The following is a 22,409-nucleotide window of genomic DNA, read 5'->3' on the forward strand; positions in this document are numbered from 1 at the left end:
ATTGTAATAATTTTCATTATTAATCATTAGTCATCTTGTGAAATTTCTTTTGATCTTGTTGTTCTGCCCAACCACCAATTAAAATTTTTTTGTCTTGGCCATCACCACCACCACCAAAAATTTTCATACCCTCTCATATACCATACCCATCATCATCCCTCATTGACCACACCCACCCTCACATCCATCCCACAATGCTCTCCCGGTCACTGACGTCTTGCTTCAGACAGCTCTCCATCTCAGCAGCTCCCACACAATGCCGTACTGCTGCTCCTGTCTTGCGGCGTGCACTTCACTCTTCAGCCCCCGTCTGGAAAAAGACTTCCACTGCAGTTGAAGAAGACCAGCAATCCACTTCGTCTCTTTTTGGAGACATCACGACTCCTACCGGCTCTACTGTTCTCGACACTGTGGCCTCGCGTGCTGGTGAATCTCAGACCCCGAAAAAGAAGGAAGATGGCTCTGAGGAGGAAGAGGCCATTGACTACACCAAGGTTGATTTTACCAACGACCCCGACGTGCTTGCACACAACTTCCCCAAGCCTGAGAAGCCTACAGAAATCCTTCTGTCACCACTCAAGCGTGAAATTTACGAGGCCGCTATTGCTCAGTATGGCTCCTACTCTCCTAAGCAAATCATCACTCTCCCTGACGGCCGCCGCTTTAAGCTTTCTCTTACCCGTGAGGAGCTCGAGTTCCTTCAACCTTCCGTCTACCTGACATCTGTCCGCATTAAGGGTTCCTACAAGAAGGGTACTGTCTTTACACGACTGCTGCGTGAAATGGATCTCAAGCAAGCTATCACCCAATGCCACTTCTCTAAGAAGCGCATGGCCCGTGATGTTGGTGAGATGCTCACAAGAGGTATTGACCATGCAAAGAAGCTTGAGATTGATCCTGAACAGCTTTACATTTCTCAGATCTGGGTTGGAAAGGAGCCCTTCATTCAGAAACGTGTTCACTTTAAGGGTCGTGGTCGCTCTGGTATCATGCACCACCCTTACATTCACATCAAGGCCATTCTTAAGACTAAGCAGACCAAGCAAGAGTTTGAGCAGGCTAAGAAGGACCGCATTGCCAACCGCAAGGTTTGGCAGCAACATCACAATGCCCCCATCAAGGTTTACAGAGGATCTAACCAATACCAGTGGTAATTGTGTCGGGTAAAAGTGGTATTTGTTGATCAATTTGCTTTCATTTTCTTTTGTGTTATTAATTATTCATCCATCTGTAAATAGACGAAACGCTTGTTTTTTTATTCATTGTATATATTCCTGGGGAAATTTTTCATGAGATGATGATGAAATTTGTATTAATTTTTTTTTTTGTTCCTTATTACCGATAAGGTCATTATCATGTTATCGAAAGAGCCAAGAATTAAAAATCGAGGCTCCAGGTGGCTTATCGTCACATGGAACAATTATAAGCTTAAAAAAAATCAAGTCATAGACTTATATTGCCCAATTAAAGTGTAGATTTCGGGTTGAAACTCGATTCCAGTTTTCAATCAAATAGTTTGATGGTTTTTAACACTTTTTTTTTGTTCAAATGAGTCGGGTATCGAAACAGCTCTAGGGTCCGATAATACGGATCGATTGTCATAACAGATATTGAAACCGACCGTTAGATTAACATGAAATCAATTAAGCTTAACATTCAAATTGGTTTTCTTTTTTTATTCCTTTGCATGGAATATTCATTTCTCGGAGAAAATCGGTAGTTTTCATTTTCCCTAATGATATGTTTTGAAAAACGTGAAATGATGTTATTTTATGAGGATCTGACAAGCTCTTGAATTTCTAAACTTAGAAAAACTTGAGCCCAAAATGCTTTATTTTGTCATGGTTTTTTTGTTTATTTATTTATTTATTCATTCATTTATTTATTTAAACGAACAAAAGATTTTTCATTTTGCTCTTTGATTCAAAAATGTTAAAACTAGGAGTTGAATAGAAACGTTGAATGGAAAAACAAATGAAATACAAAAAACCTTCATGTCTTTAATTCCCTTTTAAACTAGCAGTTGAAGTGCTTGTTTTTTAGCAAATGTTCGGTTACAGCTCTCTTTTCTAGGTCATCAGGAAGCCACATTTTCTTTCATGCAAGCCCTATTCTTTAATTTTGTTAATGTTCTCTCCATCTTTGAGTACTCAAAGTAATAATGGAGCAGACCACCCCTCCATCTCTTACCCATTGAAGAAGCTCCATCCGAATATTAATTTTCCCCCCACCATGTTTTTGAAAAATATGTTCAATTTTCAACCAATGTTTTTTATAGACCGAGTGAATTTACTTGTTAAAATTTTTTCTTTTTTTTCTTTTTTTAAAAAATGATTTTTTTTATTATTATTGTTCAAGTGACCTCTGCTACTGTACCATTTTTTATTTATTTTCCAAAAGCAGAAAAAAAATCATATGCGGCTTGAGTGTTTTGTTAAGTACTGAAAAAAAAATAAACTTAACGACCCAACCAGTTTATTCAATAATAGCTAGCTATGTGGTTCAAATGAAACTTATGATTTTTTTTATCCTTTTAGTTTAAAATATAAATAGTCTTTAAAATATCTCTATTTCATTCTTTTATTCCTTTTTTTTCACTCAATAAAAAATCTTACATCTTCATTCTACAAACAATGGGTATACATGACGAAAAAGTAATCTCCGTTGAACTAGGTGATCAGCCTGGTGACAACAAAGACGACACTCTCCTTAAAGAACTTGGCTATACTCCTGAGCTTAAACGCAATTTTTCGGTTATCCAAGTCTTTGGAATTGCCTTTAGTATTATGAGTTTACTCCCCTCCATTGCCTCAGTTCTTGTGTATTCTCTGCCAGCAGGACCAGTTGGCATGACTTGGGGCTGGCTTATTGCCTCATGCTTGATTTTGACCGTTGGTATGTCTATGGCAGAAATGGGTTCTGCCATGCCTACTTCTGGTGGCCTTTACTGGTGGACATACAAGTTTTCACCTCCATCTGTCCGTAAGCCTCTATGTTTCTTAGCTGGTTATGCCAGTTCTCTTGGTCTTACTGGTGCTCTTGTGTCAATTGATTATGGGTTTTCAGTTTTACTACTTTCAGTCCCTGCAATTGCTACCGATGGAGGATATAGTCCCACAAAGTACCACACATATGGCGTGTTTGCAGCTACAGTCATTAGTCATGGAATTGCAGGTGCGCTTGCCTCTAAACTAGTGGCTAAAATGCAAACTTTTTGTATTATTACAAATGCTGTCGTTATTGTGGTCACTATGATTGCTTTGCCTATTGGTAAAGCAAGGAACGCTGGGGGTATTAATTCAGGTAAATACGTTTTTAGCCATATGGAAAACTTTTATACATGGCCCCAAGGCTTCAGCTTTATCCTCTCCTGGCTCTCACCAGTTTGGACAATCTGTGCATTTGATTCATGTGTTCATATGGCTGAAGAAGCTTCCAATGCATCTGTTGCAGTCCCCTTTGGTATTGTTGGGTCTATTTCATTATGTGGAATCCTTGGTTTCTTCATAAATGCAGTTATTGCAGCCTCCATGGATACAAACATTGAAAATCTTCTAGGTGCTTCATCTGGTCAACCAATGGCTCAAATTCTTTATGATGCTTTAGGTAAGCGTTGGACTATAGGAATCATGACTTGTCTGTTTGTAATTCAATGGTTTATGGGATTTTCTGTTGCTGTTGCAGGGTCTCGCCAAGTTTGGGCCTTTTCTCGCGATGGTGCTCTTCCATTTTCTCGTTGGCTTCGTGTCCTCAACGTCAAATTACAATCTCCTCTCCGTGCAATGTGGTTTATTTGCACATTAGCTCTCATCATTGCCCTGCTTTCGTTAATTGACACTGCGGCCACCAGTGCTCTTTTCTCGCTTGCCGTTGCATCAAACTACCTCGCATGGATTATCCCCATTTTTATGCGCGTGGTTTTCAATGTCGATACATTTAAGCCAGGTCCCTTTTATCTTGGTAGAATTGGGTCTAAAGTTGTGGGATCTATTGCAACTATTTTTGGCACGTTTGTCATTGTGTGTTTAACAATGTTCCCCCTTTCAGGACCAGATCCTACAAAAGATACAATGAACTATACAGCTGTTATTAATGGAACTGTATGGCTAGGGTCGTTAGCATATTACTACATTGATGCAAGAAAGTGGTTCACTGGCCCAAAACAAACATTAGAAGAACTGAATCAGTTTATTGAAAGTGATGTTATTGCGGAGAATGATTTGTCAATAGAAAGCAGTCTTAAAAAGGATTGAGGTATTATTGTTGGTTTTTTTAGGTTTATATATATATATATATTTGTAGTTTTTTATTTAAAGTATTCAAAAGTTAACATTCTAGTATTCAAATTTAAATGAAAATTGGTTTTATGTAGTTGGTACCTGTAGTAAATAATAGTAAAGTCACATGTGTTTGGGAAATGAATTTACAAGATTCATGATTTTAAAATTGACATGATCATGTTAATTGAAAGATTAATATGGGCCTGATAAATCATGGTAAATATTTTCTATAATGATTGGGTAGTGCAATATGTTTTTTTTGGATTAACTTGAAATAATATAAGATAATCAATTGAATCACAAGTCTATACGATTGACAATAGCCTTTATCATGATTGTAGAAAAGTTTTAAGGTTAGTGGATGTGTTTTTTTTTTTTTTTTTTTTTTTTTGATCTAGGTGTGTTTATAACATACGATATCTGTTTAACTACCATATTTTTACACTCCCCACAAGTAATTATCTACGCGTAATTTTCACAGCAATCCCCGAGCCAATCGATATTTGAAAAGATCCAAGTCTTATCCATAATCTCAAACTTGAGATTTTTATTTTGATGATAATAAAAAAAAATGCAATTAATTTACTTTAACTTTGATAATAACGTATAAAAAAATTCTAATAACTTTCAAAAAAAAAAAAAAAAAAAAACAGATGTGCATTGAAACATTGCAGTTTCTGAGAGAGAGCCCCCCAGGAGCTTCTACTGAGAATGGTCATGGCTGGTTGTTTATGAGGTTTGTGTGAATATGAGCGTTTGGGTATGAGTATAGTTTATGATATGTACTGTTTTTTTTTTCATTTCATTCATTTCAAGTTTATAATTTACTCGTCATCGTAGCCGGCAAGTTCCTTGTTTCTGGCTTGAGGAAGAGGGTAAGTCAGAGGAATCTCAGGGGCATCAGCAAAGAGATACTTCCTTCGCAGGGGAGTGAGAGTAAGAGCGAAAAGAGGTCCGGCAGCACCAATGATGACAGTGTAGAAGAGGGTGGGTTGTTCGTGAGCACTCCATCTAATGTACTGTATAACGGTTGAAAAAGAAAGAAAGTTTTTTTGTGGTTAGCATTGTTTTAAGGATATTAAGGGCAATTACAATCAACATACGCGAAGAGGCTGGGCCCAAAAGTCTGGTTTAACCATTTTTAATGTGTTAATTGTTCAAAGGATGGTATTTGGTGATGGGAGGGGGTGGATTAGTTTGCTTCTATATTATGAGTATAGAAATTGAAATATTTGTGGTGGTGGTGGTTGTGGTGGTTGTGGTGGTTAATGATGATGATGTACTAGGGAAGACTGGCAAGCCAAAAAAGATTTAAAAAAAAAAAGTCCTCTCTCTCTTTTTTTTTTATTATTTTTATTTTGGTTTGTACAGAAACCGGGTCGCACTGATTGGTTGACTGTGATGTAAACCATAATGTAATCAAAATATGTAACACAAAGTTGTAATTTAAGTTATTTTTTATTTTAATTAATTAAAAAGTTGTAATTGTAACAAATTTATGATTCACGTGACATATATTTGCTCAGCCCAACATTAAAAACCATCCTCACTAAACGATTAAAATTAAGTGCTGCTACTGCTGCTACTGCTGTTACCGCCGCCTGTCAGTTTTATTTGACACTATTTTTTTTTTTTTTTTTTTACGAATATCTCGCATTTTTTTTTTTTTTTTTTTGACCTTCCTTCTTTTTCTTTTATAATCACGAACCATGGACTTTATCAAAATTGCAAAAGTAGGCTAAATTCGATTCTGATTCTAATAATCTAGTAATAACACAAAAAAAACTAACCTTTTTAGGTCCCGGACGTTATCTGTACTCGGCTGGGGAACAGCTCCATCGGTACTCTTCATCTCACTACCCACCACGTCATCTTTCGCGATAACGAATCCAAACGAGAGCTTTGGATCTGCTACCCGATAATCTCCCACGTTGAGCGCCGATACTGCAACTCTCCAGCTCCAGCTCCAGTTCCAGAATATGCGCTTTCATCAATCTCAAATAACAATGCTGCAACGACAGAAATATCTTCAAATCCATATGAAAACAGCAAACAGCAACACGCGGGGCCTACAACAACAACAACAACAATCGTAAAAATCCCAAAAATCACCCATCATACTCCAAATACCCTTCGCATTCGATGTAAAGACTTTACATACATTGCATTTTCCTTTACCACCGACGCGGCCGCAAAAGATACCTTTGACAGTCTGCTCCGTCTCACTTGTGTTTCGGATGTGTCACGCCTTTACGCATTTATCTACAAACCTGTTTCTCACGAGCGCTCATTTAATGGATGGACTCTTTACAATCCTCTTCAAGAGTTCCGCCGCATGGGTGCTCTCCCCCCAGCCAATGCCCCCCATCAATCGAATGGCGATTCCCTTGTGGCCCAGAGCAACTGGCGCTTGACCAATATTAATGCTGACTACAAATTGTCACCAACATACCCCGCTGTTCTTGTTATTCCAGCATGCATTTCGGATTCTGTCTTGTCATACGGCGCCAAGTTTCGATCTAAAGCGCGTGTCCCAGCTCTCACTTACTATCATGCATTTAACGGGTGCACCATCACGCGGTGCTCTCAACCCATGGTGGGCTTCAAACAGAGCCGATCAGCTCAAGATGAAAAGATTGCAGCAGCGATTTTTGCCTCTAACCAGCCAGTAAATAGTCCTTTGCCAAATGGCCAGAGAAATAAAGATTTTACAGCTATCACTCCAGGAAACAAACAGGATAACTTGATTGTAGATGCCAGACCAACTGCCAACGCCATGGCACAAACAGCTTTGGGGGCTGGGTCAGAGAATATGGAAAACTACAAGGGAGCACGAAAGGTATATCTTGGCATTGATAATATCCACGTCATGCGTGATTCACTCAACCGGATGGTTGAAGCGCTCAAGGAAGGTGATTTGAGTTCGCGGCCGCCATCCAAAGAAGCTCTTTACAAGTCTAATTGGCTGCGATACATTTCTACCATTATGGATGGTGCGGTAACTGTTGCGCAGCAGGTTCATGTTGCCTTTTCGCATGTTATAATTCACTGTTCTGACGGCTGGGATCGGACGGCACAGTTAGCAGGACTTGCAGAGATTATGCTTGATCCATATTACCGGACTTTGGATGGGTTTATGGTTCTTGTGGAAAAGGAATGGTTGTCTTTTGGACATCGGTTTGCAGAGCGATCTGGCCATCTCAACTCAGAGCGCAATTTTGTGGAGACGCAGGTGGGGTCACGGGGGTCAAGTGACTATTATGGGAATGTTAGTGGTGGGGCCAATGGAATCAATGGAAATAGCAATGGAGGCAGTAATGGGTACGCACAAGCACATCAAGTTTTGCGGGAAGTGGGGAGTAAGTTTGTCAAGTCGACCATGAGTCTTGGTAGTGGTGGAGTTGGTGGTGGCGGCAACAGCATGAAGTACACGTCTCCAGTATTTCATCAGTTTTTGGACGCGGTTTATCAAATGGTTGTACAGTTCCCTGAACGGTTTGAGTTTGGGGAGCGGTTCCTGCGGCGGCTACTGTATCACACATACAGCTGTCAGTACGGGACGTTTTTGTATAACAATGAAGCAGAGCGCAAGGCAGCAGGAGTTGAGCAGAAAACACGGTCTGTATGGGACTACTTTTTGGCGCGGAGGCATGAGTTTGTGAGCAAAGGCACTGGGTATGATCGTACTAGAGAGTTTGCGTATGATGCAGATAAGATGGTTCTTGTGCCAAATACTCGTGGACTCAAATACTGGGCTGAATTGTTTGGTCGCACATCTGAAGAGATGAATTCACGGCCGCGAGAAAAGGAGGGGTTGATAGAACAGACATCAACTACAATTGATGGACAGCAACAGGATAATAAAGCCGCGGGTCTTTTATCATCTACGTCATTTCCCTCGTCATCGTCATTATCATTATCATTAACATCGTCATCGCCATCGTCATCATCACCATCACCATTACCATCATCATTATCATCACCTGCAACTGTTGCAGCTTCTGCAATTGCATCTATTTTCAACAACATCACGTCTTCGTCGTCCTCCGAATTTCCAGGTGCAGGAACAGGCACATCTTCTCCGCTGTCACAGTCTTCTAGTTCGATTGAAAAGGATGAGAAGCTGCAGCATAATCCAAAGCAAGTTGGAGAGTTGCCTGCATCATCGTTATCATTATCGTCGTCGTTGTCGTCGTCATCGTCGTCGTCCACTGCTCCTTCTTTAACTTCTGCTGCGTCATCTTCTTACTACTCTGTAAGCGCAGGGGGTCTTGTGTCATTGAGTACGACAGCCGCAGCAACAGAGAATGACGATGGTAGTATTCCTACTACAACAACCACGGCAACCACAGCTTCAGCCTCAGCTTCAGCCTCAGCCTTTGAGGCTAATGTTGATCCATTAGGAAACGAGCCTGTTGCTGATATTGAAACTACAAGTGGTGGGTCAGGAGGGTCATTGATGGGGACATCTGCCAGTTCATTGACACCCACCCGTTTACAGTTTGCATCTGTAAGGGTATCACAACGATTATCTCGTGGAGCCTCGTCATCTTCACGGACCCCAAGTCACCATACTGAGCCTTTACATTTCCCTGCAACCTCGTTTTCACGGCCGCATACCCCTGTTAGACATGGCAACGAGGGCGTGCGACGACGGAGCGGGAGCAGTGGTCGAACGCCTGGACTTGTGGAAACAGAAGATGAAACAAACGGAAGTAGCAATGAAGTTGGTGTAAGCACTAGTACTAGTACTAGTTCTAGTTCTAGTTCTAGTTCTAGTACTAGACACAGTGTTAAGGTTGGAGCTACATTAGAGCCACTTGAAAGAGTAGGCAACAGATCTGAGACTTTGAGGGAAGTTGGTTCTGCGTCAGGGGGTGAGGATGGTGAAATTAGTAAAGAAGTTGACCATACTAGTTTTACCAGTGACACAAATTTGACGGCAGAGACTAGATTTGGTAAGAATGGTAAGAATGGTAAGAATGGTAAGAATGGTAAGAGGGATGCAGACCCCCTGAAAAACGTAAAGACTCCTGAAAAGGTCGATGAAGAAAGACTTGATCCCAAGGTATTTACTGAGTTTGGAGCCATGTCGATGATGGATTATGATGATACTGGGGATACATCTTCACATAAATCTGCGGCTGCTAAACTTCGGGGTAAGTTGGGATTATTTTAAAGGTTTTTTGATGTATGTTGTATAATATATATATAGGTTTTTTTTTTTTTTTTTTTTTTTTTTTTTTAACTTAGAAATAAAGAAGAAGCATAAAAGGAAAAAAAAAAAAGAAAAAAGAAAAAATGCCGTTAAAGATTGAAGAGTTTATTTTTTATTTATTTATTTATTTAATTTTTTTTTTTACTTTCCCCAGGGATTTGGATAAAAAGATTGACGATGGCATAGAATGAAGATTATTTATTATGATTTTAAAAAACATTAATTTTTTTTTAATTTTTTAATTTTTTAATTTTTTAATTTTTTAATTTTTTTTAAAGGGAGACGACATTCATTCTAAGAGGAAAAGTATGGAAAGTTTGTTTAATGCATGGGAACTACAATAAGAAGAGAATGGAAGATAACTATTTATCAATTGTTGGGGGTTTTTTCAGTATCAATTGATTTTAATGAATTTAATGATTTTATAGTAAATGATATATATATAAATATATATAAATATATAAAGTGATTTATTAAGATATTATTTGTAGTAATTTTAAAAAGATGAAAGGAGTATTTTATTTTTTATTTTATTTTTTTTTTTTAACTCCCCACATAAACTATCAAACTAAATTTTTTTACGATAAGCCACACTCATTTATTTTTTATTTTTTATTTTTATTTTAATATTTTGAACACCAAAACCTCCCCTCCCCTCCCCTCCCCCTGAATTAATTAAAAATAATCTCAAAGTAATTTTTTTTTTTTTTTGGTTTGGTTTGGTTTGAAGGCAAGTAAATGTCGGGTAAATAAGATGATGATATTAAGAATCTAAAATCAGGGGAGTAAAAGAGAGAGAGAGAGAGAGAGAGAGAGAGAGAAAGATAATTAACACATAGTACCTTATTAATAAAATATTTAGACTTAAAATACTAGACTTGATATAGACTTAGACTTAATTGAATTGAAATAAAGGGGTTGTTTATTTTTTTTTTTTCCATTTTAATTTTTGTCAACATGATAGAATTGTAAGTCACTTGAATCACTTGAATCACTTGAATCATCTCACCTGAATAATTACCTCCTAATTAATTTAAAAAATAATTTTCAATTTACACGTAAAGATTCAACATTAACATTATGTCGCCTTACTTTCCTTTGGGGTTCTATTGCAGGTCAATTTTTATTTTTTAAAAATAAAAATTAAAATAAAAAAAAAAAATAAAAAAAATGATTGAAAGGAAGGCGCATATTTCTATTTTATTTTTAGATTAAAGTGCCAGCCGTACGGTAGATGCACGCACGGCTGATGTTTTATCTTTAATTTTGTTTAAAATTTTTTCAAATTTTTTAAATTCTTAAATTTTTTTTTTTTTTATAAATTTATCCTTTTTTTCTTCCTTTCGTATTTAATGAATAAAAAAAAAAAAGGGAAAATAATTTTTTTTTAATAATCATGGAATGTAAAATGTTGTCTAATAAAAATATAAAATAAAATAAAAAAAAAAAAAAAAAGGGTGCAAGAAATAATTAAAAATTTGCTTAAAAATGGAAAGGAAGAAAAAAGTTTTTAAATTTCCGGAAGAAGAAGAAGAAGAAGAAGAAGAAGAAGAAGGAAAATATGACTGATATATATTTATTGTTTCTGATATACACATTAACAATTGATTTTATTTACTTTAAATTTTTTTTTATTTTTATTTTGTTAACTGTTTATACCTATATATACCTATATATATATATATATATATATGGGCTGAGCGATTTTAGAGTTAATGAATGGGTTTTTTTTTTTTTTTTTTTTTTTTCTTTGTGTCTTTTCTCTCCTAAAAAAAAAAAATAAAAAAATGCTCCTCCGGGTTATGGAAGTTGTCGTGATAGTAACTATCTTGAGCAAATGATAATAATATCAATGTGAAGTAGTGGTGGTATTAGTATTAGTAGTAGTAGTAGTAGTAGTACAGTAGTATTAGTGAATGGTAAGCGGTATATATATTTATTATAAGCAAATGGTTAATAGTGATATAAAAATAATAATAATAATAATAATAATAATAATGGTAAAAATATATATATATATAAAAAATACAATTTTTTTTTTTTTTGTATGTGAATATATGCAAGTAAAAATTTCTACAAGAAAAAAGAAAAAGAGAATCAAAAGTGGGAATTTCTGTCATGAAGTTAAGATAAGCGACAATTTGAGATGAACAGCCTGGCAGAAACAAGAAACAAGCATCAGTAGTAGTAATAGTAATAATAATAATAATAATAATAATAATAATAATAATAATAATAATATTGTATACGTTGAATGATTGAATTTATTAACATCAGACATATATACATACAGATAAAAACAGATAAACAGATAAACAAATAGACATGTGTATGCTAGTTTTGAGTTGATGGGAAAAGCAAAGAAGAGCCCGCGTGTCCAGGGGAAAATGGAAAAGAGAGAGACGTTTTTTTTTATATAAAATAAAATAAAATGTAAGCTTTTTTGATTTAAAAAGGACTATATATATAAATAAAAAAAAAAACAAAAGATATAATAATAATAATAAGCATATGATATGCACAGTTAGACAAGAGGGAATAAAATAAAAATAAAATAAAAAAATAAAGGGCTACGTCAATGAAGGAGAAAGATATAAAAAAAAAAGAGATATGATTGAAGGTTATATATCAGTTTCAAACTGATTTAAAAAAAATATCTAAATAAATAAATAAAAAGATAAACGATATGATTTTTTTTTCTTTTAAGGTCCAATATTTGAATGAGAAGATAATCGAGAAACAAAAAAAAAAAAAAATTCACTTTTTATCCGAGGCGGGTGATTGATAATTTGAATTTCCAATTCTACATTGAAGACTATTCTTTTTATTTTATTTTTTTTTATTTAAATCCTTTAGGCGAGATGCTGGTTGGCTGGAGTATGTCCTAAATAAGTAAAAGTTGATTAGAAGCATATATATATATATATATATATATATATATATATATGTATGTATGTATAAATTTTTTCCCCCGATGTGAGAAATTTTTTTTTTTTTTTTTAAAAGCAAGAAAGTGAAAAAAAAACAAAAAAAAAAAAACAAGTGGAGAAGAGAAACAAAAGAAACAAATTGATGATGGAATATGGACTTTATTATTAATTTTTTTTTTTTGTTTATTATTATTATTATTATTCTTCTTTTTTTTTTATACTGGAATTGACAAGAATATGGGTTTGTATATAAAAAAAATCCACAGCAAAGGATCGAAAAGCAAAGAAGAGAACTAAAAAAATTAAAAAAATCCCAGAACAAGGAGAAGTTGAAAAGAAAGCAGGAACTTTAAAAAAAAAAAAAAAAGAGGATTTCTTGGTAGTAGTTATTAAATTAGTTTGATATAGTTTGATTGCTTATTATTATTATTAAGTTAATTATAGTTAAGGTAATAGCTTAGCATAAGTTTATTATTATTATTATTATATATTTTTTTTAATCAAAGATGGCAAATAAAGCTTCAAACTATTTTAGTATAAATACTCTTTTTTTTTTATATATATCATAGTAATTACTATATATTTATACTACATTATCAAGCCCTGAAATAAAGAGGCTGGTTTGATGAAAAGAAAGAGGAGTAGGTGGGTGGGGGGTGATTCTTTATGGAATTGAGTTTTTCTTTCTTTCATTATTTCTTTCTTTCTCTATTTATTAATTACTCTTTCTTTATTTCTTTTAAATAGAGATAAGAATATGATGATTATCAAGAAATGAGATGAAAATAATTATAAATTAGTTGAAGTAGTATTTATAATAATTATAATAATTATAATATTTAAAGTCTGCGTAGACCATAATATGCACCAAAAAAGAATAAAAAAAAAAGACAATTAACTCAATTATATATATATAAACTAAAGTCAAATAAGGGTATAAAGTATGAGAAAGGCTTATCTATTTATATAGAAAGTTGTGCAATTAAATGCAAACATCACGAGAGAGAGAGATAGATAGAGATAGAGAAGAGATCATCATAATTTAAGGGATGAAGAAGAAAAAAAAAAAAAAATAGAAAATTTGAAAAAAAGATAAAAAAAAAACGTTGATTTATTATTAATTGGCGATACATAAAGTTTCAAACCAAAACAAGTAATCACGATCGAAGAAACCAGGGCTTATATATATTCAGATCAGGAGAAAATAAAAAAAAATAAAATAAAAAAAGAAGAGTAAGAAAAACAGTTAGTCTTAAAGATTATGAGATAAAGATGATGATGATTAATTGAAACTTTTAGAAGACAATTGATGGGGGGGAATATATGGTTATAATTATTACTATTATTATTAATATATATATATATATAAAACAATTAAAGTATTAATAATGGGAGGGGGGTATATAGAATTGATTAATTTTTTTTTTTTTTTTTTGGAAAATGGCTATAGATTTCAATTAATACAAGCTTTCATTATGTAGAAATACTTCTTAAGCCAAGAATCCTATTATATATATTTATAATAATAATTATAATAATAATAAAGCTTTTCAATCAAAAACCATTAAAAGGCGGGAATCTACTAAGCGGCATAACTTTAGGCGGGTCGGGCGGCGGTTAAGGGAAATGAAAAAAAAAAAAAAAATAGTGATATATATATATATATATATATATTAGTGAGTATATCAAGTACTTATTATAGATATATAAATGTTAAAAGTCAAGACGTGACTGGACAAGTCAGGGCCAAAAAATTATATATTTATATTTATATATATTTATATATATATATATATATATAAAATAATTAAAGGCAGGAAGGAAGAAAGAAATAAAGAACAAAAAAAAATAAAAAAGGTTTATTTTTGATTATTATCATTATTATTATTATTATTATTATATATAATATATATAAATAATGCTTTATTTTATATTTTCAAAATTTTTTTTCGATTGCGTGTATGCGGTTGATTGCGGAGAGAATAAATACAAATATAAATATATATATATATATATATATATATATAAAACGGGGGATTTCTTCTATTTTTTTTTTTTTTTTTTTTTTTTTTTTTTTTTTTTAATGAAGCATTTTTTTTTTTAATTTATATTTAAATATTATATATATACATCTATTCATTATTATTATAATAATAATTGTCTTTCTTTTTAAAAAATCATATTCTTTTCTATAGACTTTAATAATTATTATCATCAATTTTTATTTTTATTTTTATTTTAAATTTAAATTTAAATTTAAACAACAATTTCATAACAAACATTTATGACTTCAACTACAGCATCTATCACGTGGCAGCTGCAGCAAGACCACAACCACAATCACAACCACCACCATAACAACAACAATAACAACCACTCTAACCACCCTAACCCCCGTGTTTCTATAAATAGCATTCAACCCTTACCCAAACCCCTACCCTCTCCAACTGCCACGCCAAATTCCTCACTGGCTGCCGCCTCCTCTGCTTTTTCTTCTTCTACTTCCTCCTTTTCTTCGTCTTCCCGCAGCTCCGCCAGCAGCTTTTCTTCAGCAGGAACAACAACTTCTTCATCTTCATCTTTAACAAATAATAATAATAATAATAATAATAATAACAATAACAATTATTCTTCAACTTCATCTCAAAGTGGAACTAAAAAATTAGCCGCCTTTCTTTTAAAACGTCCAAGGTCTTCTGAAAACCGTCCAGTAGCTCAGTCTTCTACTTTTCCTACTTCTAATCTTGGCTCAAAGAGAAGCTCTCTCTCTTTTACATCTCGTTCAAGACCTTCTTCCTCTATAGTTGTGGACAAAACCCCTGTGCTTTCACAACAACAACAACAACAACAACAACATAGAACTTCTATCCAGCTTCCTCCGGTAGCTGTAAACGAATCTTATACAGATCTTACAGGTCTTTTTGATAAAGACCCTTTTCAAAAAAAGAAAAGTCGCCGGCCTCGTTCCATTATGAATTTCGATTACTCGGCCCATTCTGGCAACAACAGCAACAATAATCACAACAATAATCATGGTCTTGTAGTCTCAACTGATTTGGACCGTCTTCCAGCAGTTCAGACTTTACCAATCGTTACCCACCAAAGTTCTTTCTCCTCTGGCCTTGAGATTCCAGACTATTCATACTATGCCGATGGAGGATCTTTCCGAAACACTGACACAGAAGGAAGTGACATTGATGACGATGACAATAATAGTATCCAACCTAGCCCTGTCAATGGCACTCGTCCAGATTTCCCATTTTCAGACTACAAGTCAAATGGCTCTAACTCCTTGGATCCTAATCGCCTAGCTCCTCACCATCACCATGGTGTTACTTATTACAATAATGAATCTTCTCGACCAGATTCATCATCATCCTCATCTCAAGGAGGTGGCCTCAAACAATCTAGCTCAAACTTTCAAGGATCCGGATCTTCTTATGAACCAGTCAGAGTTGTATCTTCAAATACTCCTTCAACAGTTCAAAATGCAAACCCTCGTGGATCTAGTTCTACTAGTTCTACCGTGGCTAAAGTTAAGTCCATGTTTCCAGGATTTGGTTCTTATAAGGCCCTCAACAAAGCATCTACAAGAAGCTCAGAAGATACAAATGGCCCCTATACTTTTTCACAACAAAATCCTCCAACTAACCCTGAAGAAGACGCTCCATTGGTCTTTTCAAGTCCACAGCCCAAGCAGCATTTCCATGAAATTGAATTGGGCCCTACATACAAGGCTAAAGTCACTCCGTTTGAACAACACCAGCGTCGTCAATCATTGCGAAACGTTAATGACTTAAATTCTAACGCCTTATCCCCCAGCATGAATCGCTCTTCTAGTTTTGGAAACAATAGTGTTAATTACAATAATAACAATAACAATAACAATAATATCCGCTCTACAAATAGATTATCTTCAGAACGCGACCAACTTTTGCTTCAACAACAACGACCTTTTGAAGATTCAACAAATACTTATGCAAATAAGCGCAACTCTATTGCTTCTTCTGTTGCTGACAATGAGGCCCTCGACTTTGTTCCCAACCTTAGACCTTCAATCGACCCCACAGGTTCTCGCATGCGTGTTGTTGGCACCTCGTCTTCCAACAGTTTAGTTATGACAAAGAGCCAGTATGACAAGTACAAACAAGAACTTGACACTAAAAAGGAGCGCCGTAAAAAGAAGCGCAATAGTTCCATTAGTACTGATGAAAACACTAGTGACAAGGAAAACGCCAAGAAGCTTAAAGAAGGTGGGGAAACTAGACAAGTTGAAAAAAACAATGATGGCGATTATGATAATGATGATGACGATGATGACGACGATCTGAAGGCTTCTGACACTTCTGATGATGATGATGATAGTGAAACTAATGATGCAGATGATGAAGATCGTCGCATTAAACGTCTGGAGGAGGACGAGGAGAGAAAAAAACAAACCATTCGAATGCGTTTGAGACAAGACGCCCATTTGGCTGTGTACCGTCAAAAAATGACTAAACTTACTGGCTCCCAGATTGGGCTCGGCAATTATCCTGTTCTTAACAGTGCAGCCTTTTCTGGTGACTTTGACAGTGAGAATTCGGATGAAGATGAGTATGATGATGTTCCTCTTGGTATTTTACAAGCACATGGTTTCCCTACATCTTCACGTCTTAAAACTGCACGCTCTCAGCCCAACCTTATGGCTCAAGGCATTTCAAACACTTCGGCAACTTCCCAAGGTGATGTACTTGGATCAGGTGCCTCATCTGCATATCTTTTGGGCACTACAACTCCTCGACCACTTGGTGGAGACGCTGTTTCTGTTCGGTCATTTGGGTCCCCTATTCGTTCAACTACTCCGGCACCCGACGATGGTTACCTGGCTATGCGTAACCCTTCGGTTGGTCTTCCTGCCGTTTTTGGACAATCTGGTATGACGATGAACCGTGGTCTTATTGGCGAGATTGCCAAGGAAGAAGAAGCCAAGTTACGTCGCAAGTCGATGATGAACAATTTGGCCAAGGAGCGTACAAACACACTTATTGATCAAATTGAGCGATCATCTGTTTACCAACAACAAATGCTTGATGATCATCAACAACAACAACAACAACAACAACAGCAGCAACAACCTCAGGGCCAGCAATCTGAGATTCAAGCACAGTTGTCTCAGATGATGGCTCTTCAAACCCAGATTCTTCAACAAATGCAAATTCAACAGCAAGGTTCTGCTGCCCAACCAGCACCCTCTGTTATGGGTGTGGGTGCTCCTGGAGCTGGATACATGACTCCAATGCAACAGTTTGCACCGACCAAGAATTGGAGCTCTTTTGATATGATTAACAATCCTAGCTCGCAAAGCATGATGACACCCATGATGCGGGGGGCTGGTGGTGCACCATCTATTAGGTCATACTCGCCTTCTATTCATGGTAGTGTTCATTCTAATGAACTTATGATTTCTGCACAGCCTATTCAACAACAACAGCAGCAGCCACAACAACAACAGCAACCACAGATTATGCATCCGGTACCTCAACAGGCTACCAAGTCTGTGGCTGTGGCAGCTGCGACTGTTGCTTTGGCAAATGCAAATAACCGTCAACACAAGCATACCAATAGCACACCTTCTTTTAAGTTTCCTAAACAAGCAGGCCAAGCTCAAGCTCAAGCTCAACCACCACAACAACAACAACAACAACAAATTACACTTGTTTCTGATGGCACTGTACCTGCAATTGCCGGATCAGATTTGCAACCACCTTCATCTCCATCATCTGCTGTTGCACGAAACCCTAGTCCGCTTGGTGGTAATGTACAGACTCGACCTGAGAGCGAGTATGTTAGTGACAATGGAGACGATGATGATGATGATGACGATGAGGCAGGATGGAAGGAAATGATGGAGCGTCGCAAGCAGTTTAGACGGAGCTTGTGGAATACAACTGCTCCAAGCAATGCTCCTTCTGCAGCTCTTGTGTTGTAAAAAAAAAAAAAAAAAAAGTAAGAAAGGAAGGTTTATTTATTACTTATGGATTGAGTTTGGACTAAAATTTATTATTAATTTGGAAACTAAAAAAAAAAAAAAAAAAGGCAAGTTGCAAAAAAATTAATTAAAATCATTTTTTTTTCTCTATATATAATATGTACAATTTTTTTTTTTTTTCGTTTTTATTTCTCATTTTTTTTTTTTTTAATATCATTATTTTTATATATATATAATTTTTTTTTAATTATGAAGTTTGTTGATAGAATCTATTTTTTAATCGAAAAAAGAAATGAATGAATGAATGAATATCGCTTTTAAGGGGTCCAAATTGAGATTTAAGGGTTTTTTTTTTTTTTTTTCATTGATTTCTTCAAGTGCATGAATTTGATGATGGTTGGGAACTTTTTTAATAATAAAAAAAAAGTAAAAAAATTAAATAAAAAAAAAATAAAATAAAATAAAAATACATGAACTACTATATTAAAACAATTGAAGCCTCTCCCCATCCTCCTCCTTCTCTTCCTCCTCACTTTTAATTATTAAATGAAAGATTGGCATGAAATTTAGACAGCTTAGCATTAAAAAAAAAAAAAAAAAAAAAAAAAAGAGAGAACTTCTATTTGTGAATTTTAAAGAGAAGGTCAAAAGTTAGAATAGTAGAAAATAATGCGTATATAATATAATTAAATGGTTAAAATTATATATATATATATATATGTTTAACGATTAAAATGATTTTATTCTTTTTGATTTTTATTTTCATTTCTATAAAAAAATCTTCTGGGTCATTTAGAAATATATCACGATTTTAATGTAAACCCATAGATACTTGTCACTAAATGACAAACACGTGCATGAAAAGTGAGAAATCATCATCATCTTCTTCTTCTTCTTGTGAGGACAAAAAAAAATTGTTTCTTCTTTTTTTTTTTTAAAGAAATGTTTTGATGAGAGAAAAAAAAAAAAAAAGAAAGAAAATAAGTAAGAAAATCCATTTTAAAAGGTTTTATTTTTTTTAATATATATATATATATATATGTATTTGAATCTGACGAAGAAATCATTTTTTTATTATTTATTATTTATTTTTAAAATTTAATTTTTATTTATAATTTGACTATAGTCTTAGCTTTTTTTTTTTTTTTTTTTTAATATAGACTTTCTTTTTTTTTTTTTTTAAAAAGTACAAACTAATTTTGGAAAAATTTCCTTCTTAAGGAAAACAAATAAGAATTAATCATTTAATACCAAAAAAATAAAAATCTTTCAACTTTCAATTTTTATAACTTTTAAAAGTAAATTTTATCTTTTTTTTTTCATTTATTAATTACAAAAAAATAAAAAAAAACCGTGTATGAATTAATTAAAAACAAATCTTTAAAGAAATATTACAAATTATAAATTATAAATTTCATAATACAAAAAAAAAAAATTATTATTATTATTATTATTATTATTTTTTTTTTTTTTTCTCCTCATCATCAATTGTTATATTTAGATTTGGTTTGATTGAAATTAAATCAATTTGTTGTTGTTGTTGTTGTTTAAAGAATGAAAATACCTGCAACACCTGCAGCTGCAGCAACTGCGGCACCCCAAAATGTAGTACCAACAGCTAAAGCAGCACCATTAACCTGAGGAACTGAGGTTGAAGGATGAGCACAAGTTCCATTTTTACTGCAAATTGTGACAGTTTCTGTAACCTGGCCAAGTTCACTAGAAGTAGAAGTGGCAGTAGTGATATTAGGAGTAGATGTAATGTGAGAAGAAGAAGAAGAAACAATAGTCGAAGATGAAGACAAAGATTCTGAAGAAGTGGAAGTGGAAGTGGAAGTGGATGAAGAAGCAGAAGAAGCTCTTCTATCCCAGTCAACAAGAAGACTGATATGGAAAGCATTTGTCTGAGTAGACCCAGAACCACTGTAAATACCATAAGTTCCATCTTCGTTTTCAATCACATAAAAGCTTGAAGAGCTACCATCCAATGTCAACACGCTTTGATCATTAACTTCAAAAGTTTGTGGAGATCCAGTCTGGACAGTAAGTTGTTGGTCTGCACCCACAACCAACCATTGGTCTGAGTCACCAACACGGATAGTGCCATCTGAAAGGAAAACACCAGTAAAAGTTGTATTAAGAGAACTATCAATGACAAGTTTTTGGTCACTAGTCTCTTTAACGGTAGAAAAATGGATAGAAGAACCTGACCGCAGAACAAGGAAAGTGAAGGCGGTATTGTCTTGAATGGCTGCTTGGGCAATAGCAACAAAGGCTGAAAGAGCGAAAAAGAAGTTCATTATTTATTTTTAAAAAGTTTGAAAAAAAAAAAATTAATTTTTATTTGTTTGTTTGTTTTTTTTTTTGCTTTAAATATAAAAAAGTTTTAAAAAATTTAAGTCATATTTTATGGAGAAATAAAAAAAAAAAAGGTGGAAAAGTTGAAAAAGTATAAAGAAAGAAAAAATTTGTGGAATCTGGGGTTTATTGTGTTTATATATATATATAATATTTTAAGAATCGACCCGATACAAATGTTCTTCATCCGTTTTAATCTTTGATATCCGAAAACGAATATATATTCCATATATGGTAAATGCTAATGGGGAGAGGAGTGTGTAATTAATTTTTTCTCTTCTAAACAGGCCATTGTGGATAAACGGCATATCAACCATTCATCACATTGGACATTGTTTTTGTTTCCTTTTTTCAGAAATGCAAACAGCTTTTTTTTTTTTTTTTTTTTTTTTTTTTTATTTTATTTTATTTATTTTTTGGCTGAAAATAGAAAAGAATGGAAGTTTTGTTAGTCAGTATTTGGTTAGACTAATATATAAATTTTTATAATTATGAAAAAAAAAATATATATATATATATATGTATATATAAATTTATATATAACAGTAAATGGAAAAAAAAAAGTCAATTCAATTTAAGAATATTCATTATAAAAAAAAATTCATATAAATTATTTTTTTTTGAAAAGTTTAGAAATCAAACCAGTCAATGAAAAAAAAAAATAAATAAAATAAAAATAAAGGTGAAACTCATTTATTTCATAATTATGAAAAAGATTATAATCAAATTATGGTAGATACTGTACATTAAGTTTATTTCTTTTCTCATCTTTTTATACTAATAAATTAACAAATTAATAAATTTTCAAACTTATCAATTGTTCAAATGAAATAGAATAGAATAAAAAAATACAGAATGAGCAAATTCATTTTAAAAAAAAATTAAAATTTACATTCTTTCTTATAAAAAAAAAAGAATACTTCAAATGAAAAAAAAAAAAAAAACTAACCATAATTATTATGATTTACTTGTTTATACCTCTGAATAAAATATTATCTTTAAAATAGATTCAATAAGTTAATATTCAATTGAATAATTAGGATTTTATTGCTCAACTTTTAACTCATGTTATAGATTACTTTATTAATCATGTGTTCTTTTCTTTAAACTTCTGTTCAAATGTACATCTAAAGTAACAGTGGTATTATAACAAAACCTACTGTTCATGATGGGAATTTTTTTTTCTTCTTGCAATTCAATCTTCTTCTTCTTTATGATAAATAGGAAATTCAACAAAATTCAGGCATCTTGAAAACCTAGCTACAAGAGAATTACAATAATTAACTGAAAGACATCAGCACTTTCATTTTTTTTTTTTTGTAATTTCAAAAGTGGTTTTATCGAATGATAGAAAATTTATGTAAAATATTAATTTTCAAAAGATTCACAAAGTCTTTATTTCTTGAAAAAATAAATAAATAAATAAATACAAATAAGCAGTTGAAAAATATTAAAATATATATATTTTTTTTCATTTTAAAAAAAATTCCATTAAACTTAAATTAAACAAAGTCAAACGATTAAAGTAAATTCTTAATTAGCCTTCATTATAACTATTAAAGATAACAATACTAAGTTTTTTTAATTGATTTGAATGTTTTTGTTCATTGGAATTAAATGAATTTAGATTTTTTAACGGAGGAAGGGTTTAC

General features: G+C 33.4%; 6 protein-coding genes across 6 annotated transcripts; 4 read left to right on the forward strand and 2 right to left on the reverse strand.

Annotated features, from left to right (window-relative positions):
• Positions 1-194: 194 nt before the first annotated feature.
• On the forward strand, positions 195-1,154 carry SAPINGB_P006395 (mitochondrial 54S ribosomal protein uL22m; the record flags this gene model as incomplete). The annotated part of the gene is made up of 1 exon (XM_032001106.1): positions 195-1,154. One exon carries the CDS (start codon positions 195-197, stop codon positions 1,152-1,154), a length of 960 nt encoding a protein of 319 aa, XP_031856997.1.
• Positions 1,155-2,633: 1,479 nt separating this feature from the next.
• Positions 2,634-4,253, forward strand: SAPINGB_P006396 (uncharacterized protein; the record flags this gene model as incomplete). Its single annotated transcript, XM_032001107.1, has 1 exon — positions 2,634-4,253. The coding sequence occupies one exon, from the start codon at positions 2,634-2,636 to the stop codon at positions 4,251-4,253; it is 1,620 nt and encodes a 539-aa protein (XP_031856998.1).
• Positions 4,254-5,104: 851 nt separating this feature from the next.
• SAPINGB_P006397 (uncharacterized protein) lies at positions 5,105-5,419 on the reverse strand (the record flags this gene model as incomplete). The annotated part of the gene is made up of 2 exons (XM_032001108.1): positions 5,105-5,299; positions 5,384-5,419. The coding sequence occupies 2 exons, from the start codon at positions 5,417-5,419 to the stop codon at positions 5,105-5,107; spliced, it is 231 nt and encodes a 76-aa protein (XP_031856999.1).
• A 570-nt stretch (positions 5,420-5,989) lies between these two features.
• On the forward strand, positions 5,990-9,459 carry SAPINGB_P006398 (uncharacterized protein; the record flags this gene model as incomplete). Its single annotated transcript, XM_032001109.1, has 2 exons — positions 5,990-6,013; positions 6,079-9,459. The coding sequence occupies 2 exons, from the start codon at positions 5,990-5,992 to the stop codon at positions 9,457-9,459; spliced, it is 3,405 nt and encodes a 1,134-aa protein (XP_031857000.1).
• Positions 9,460-14,712: 5,253 nt separating this feature from the next.
• SAPINGB_P006399 (uncharacterized protein) lies at positions 14,713-18,399 on the forward strand (the record flags this gene model as incomplete). Its single annotated transcript, XM_032001110.1, has 1 exon — positions 14,713-18,399. One exon carries the CDS (start codon positions 14,713-14,715, stop codon positions 18,397-18,399), a length of 3,687 nt encoding a protein of 1,228 aa, XP_031857001.1.
• A 1,547-nt stretch (positions 18,400-19,946) lies between these two features.
• SAPINGB_P006400 (uncharacterized protein) lies at positions 19,947-20,699 on the reverse strand (the record flags this gene model as incomplete). The annotated part of the gene is made up of 1 exon (XM_032001111.1): positions 19,947-20,699. The coding sequence occupies one exon, from the start codon at positions 20,697-20,699 to the stop codon at positions 19,947-19,949; it is 753 nt and encodes a 250-aa protein (XP_031857002.1).
• Between the last annotated feature and the right edge of the window lie 1,710 nt (positions 20,700-22,409).

This window comes from Magnusiomyces paraingens (genome assembly GCF_902498895.1).
Source record: "Magnusiomyces paraingens strain CBS 517.90 genome assembly, contig: contig5, whole genome shotgun sequence".
NCBI lineage: Eukaryota > Fungi > Ascomycota > Dipodascomycetes > Dipodascales > Dipodascaceae > Magnusiomyces > Magnusiomyces paraingens.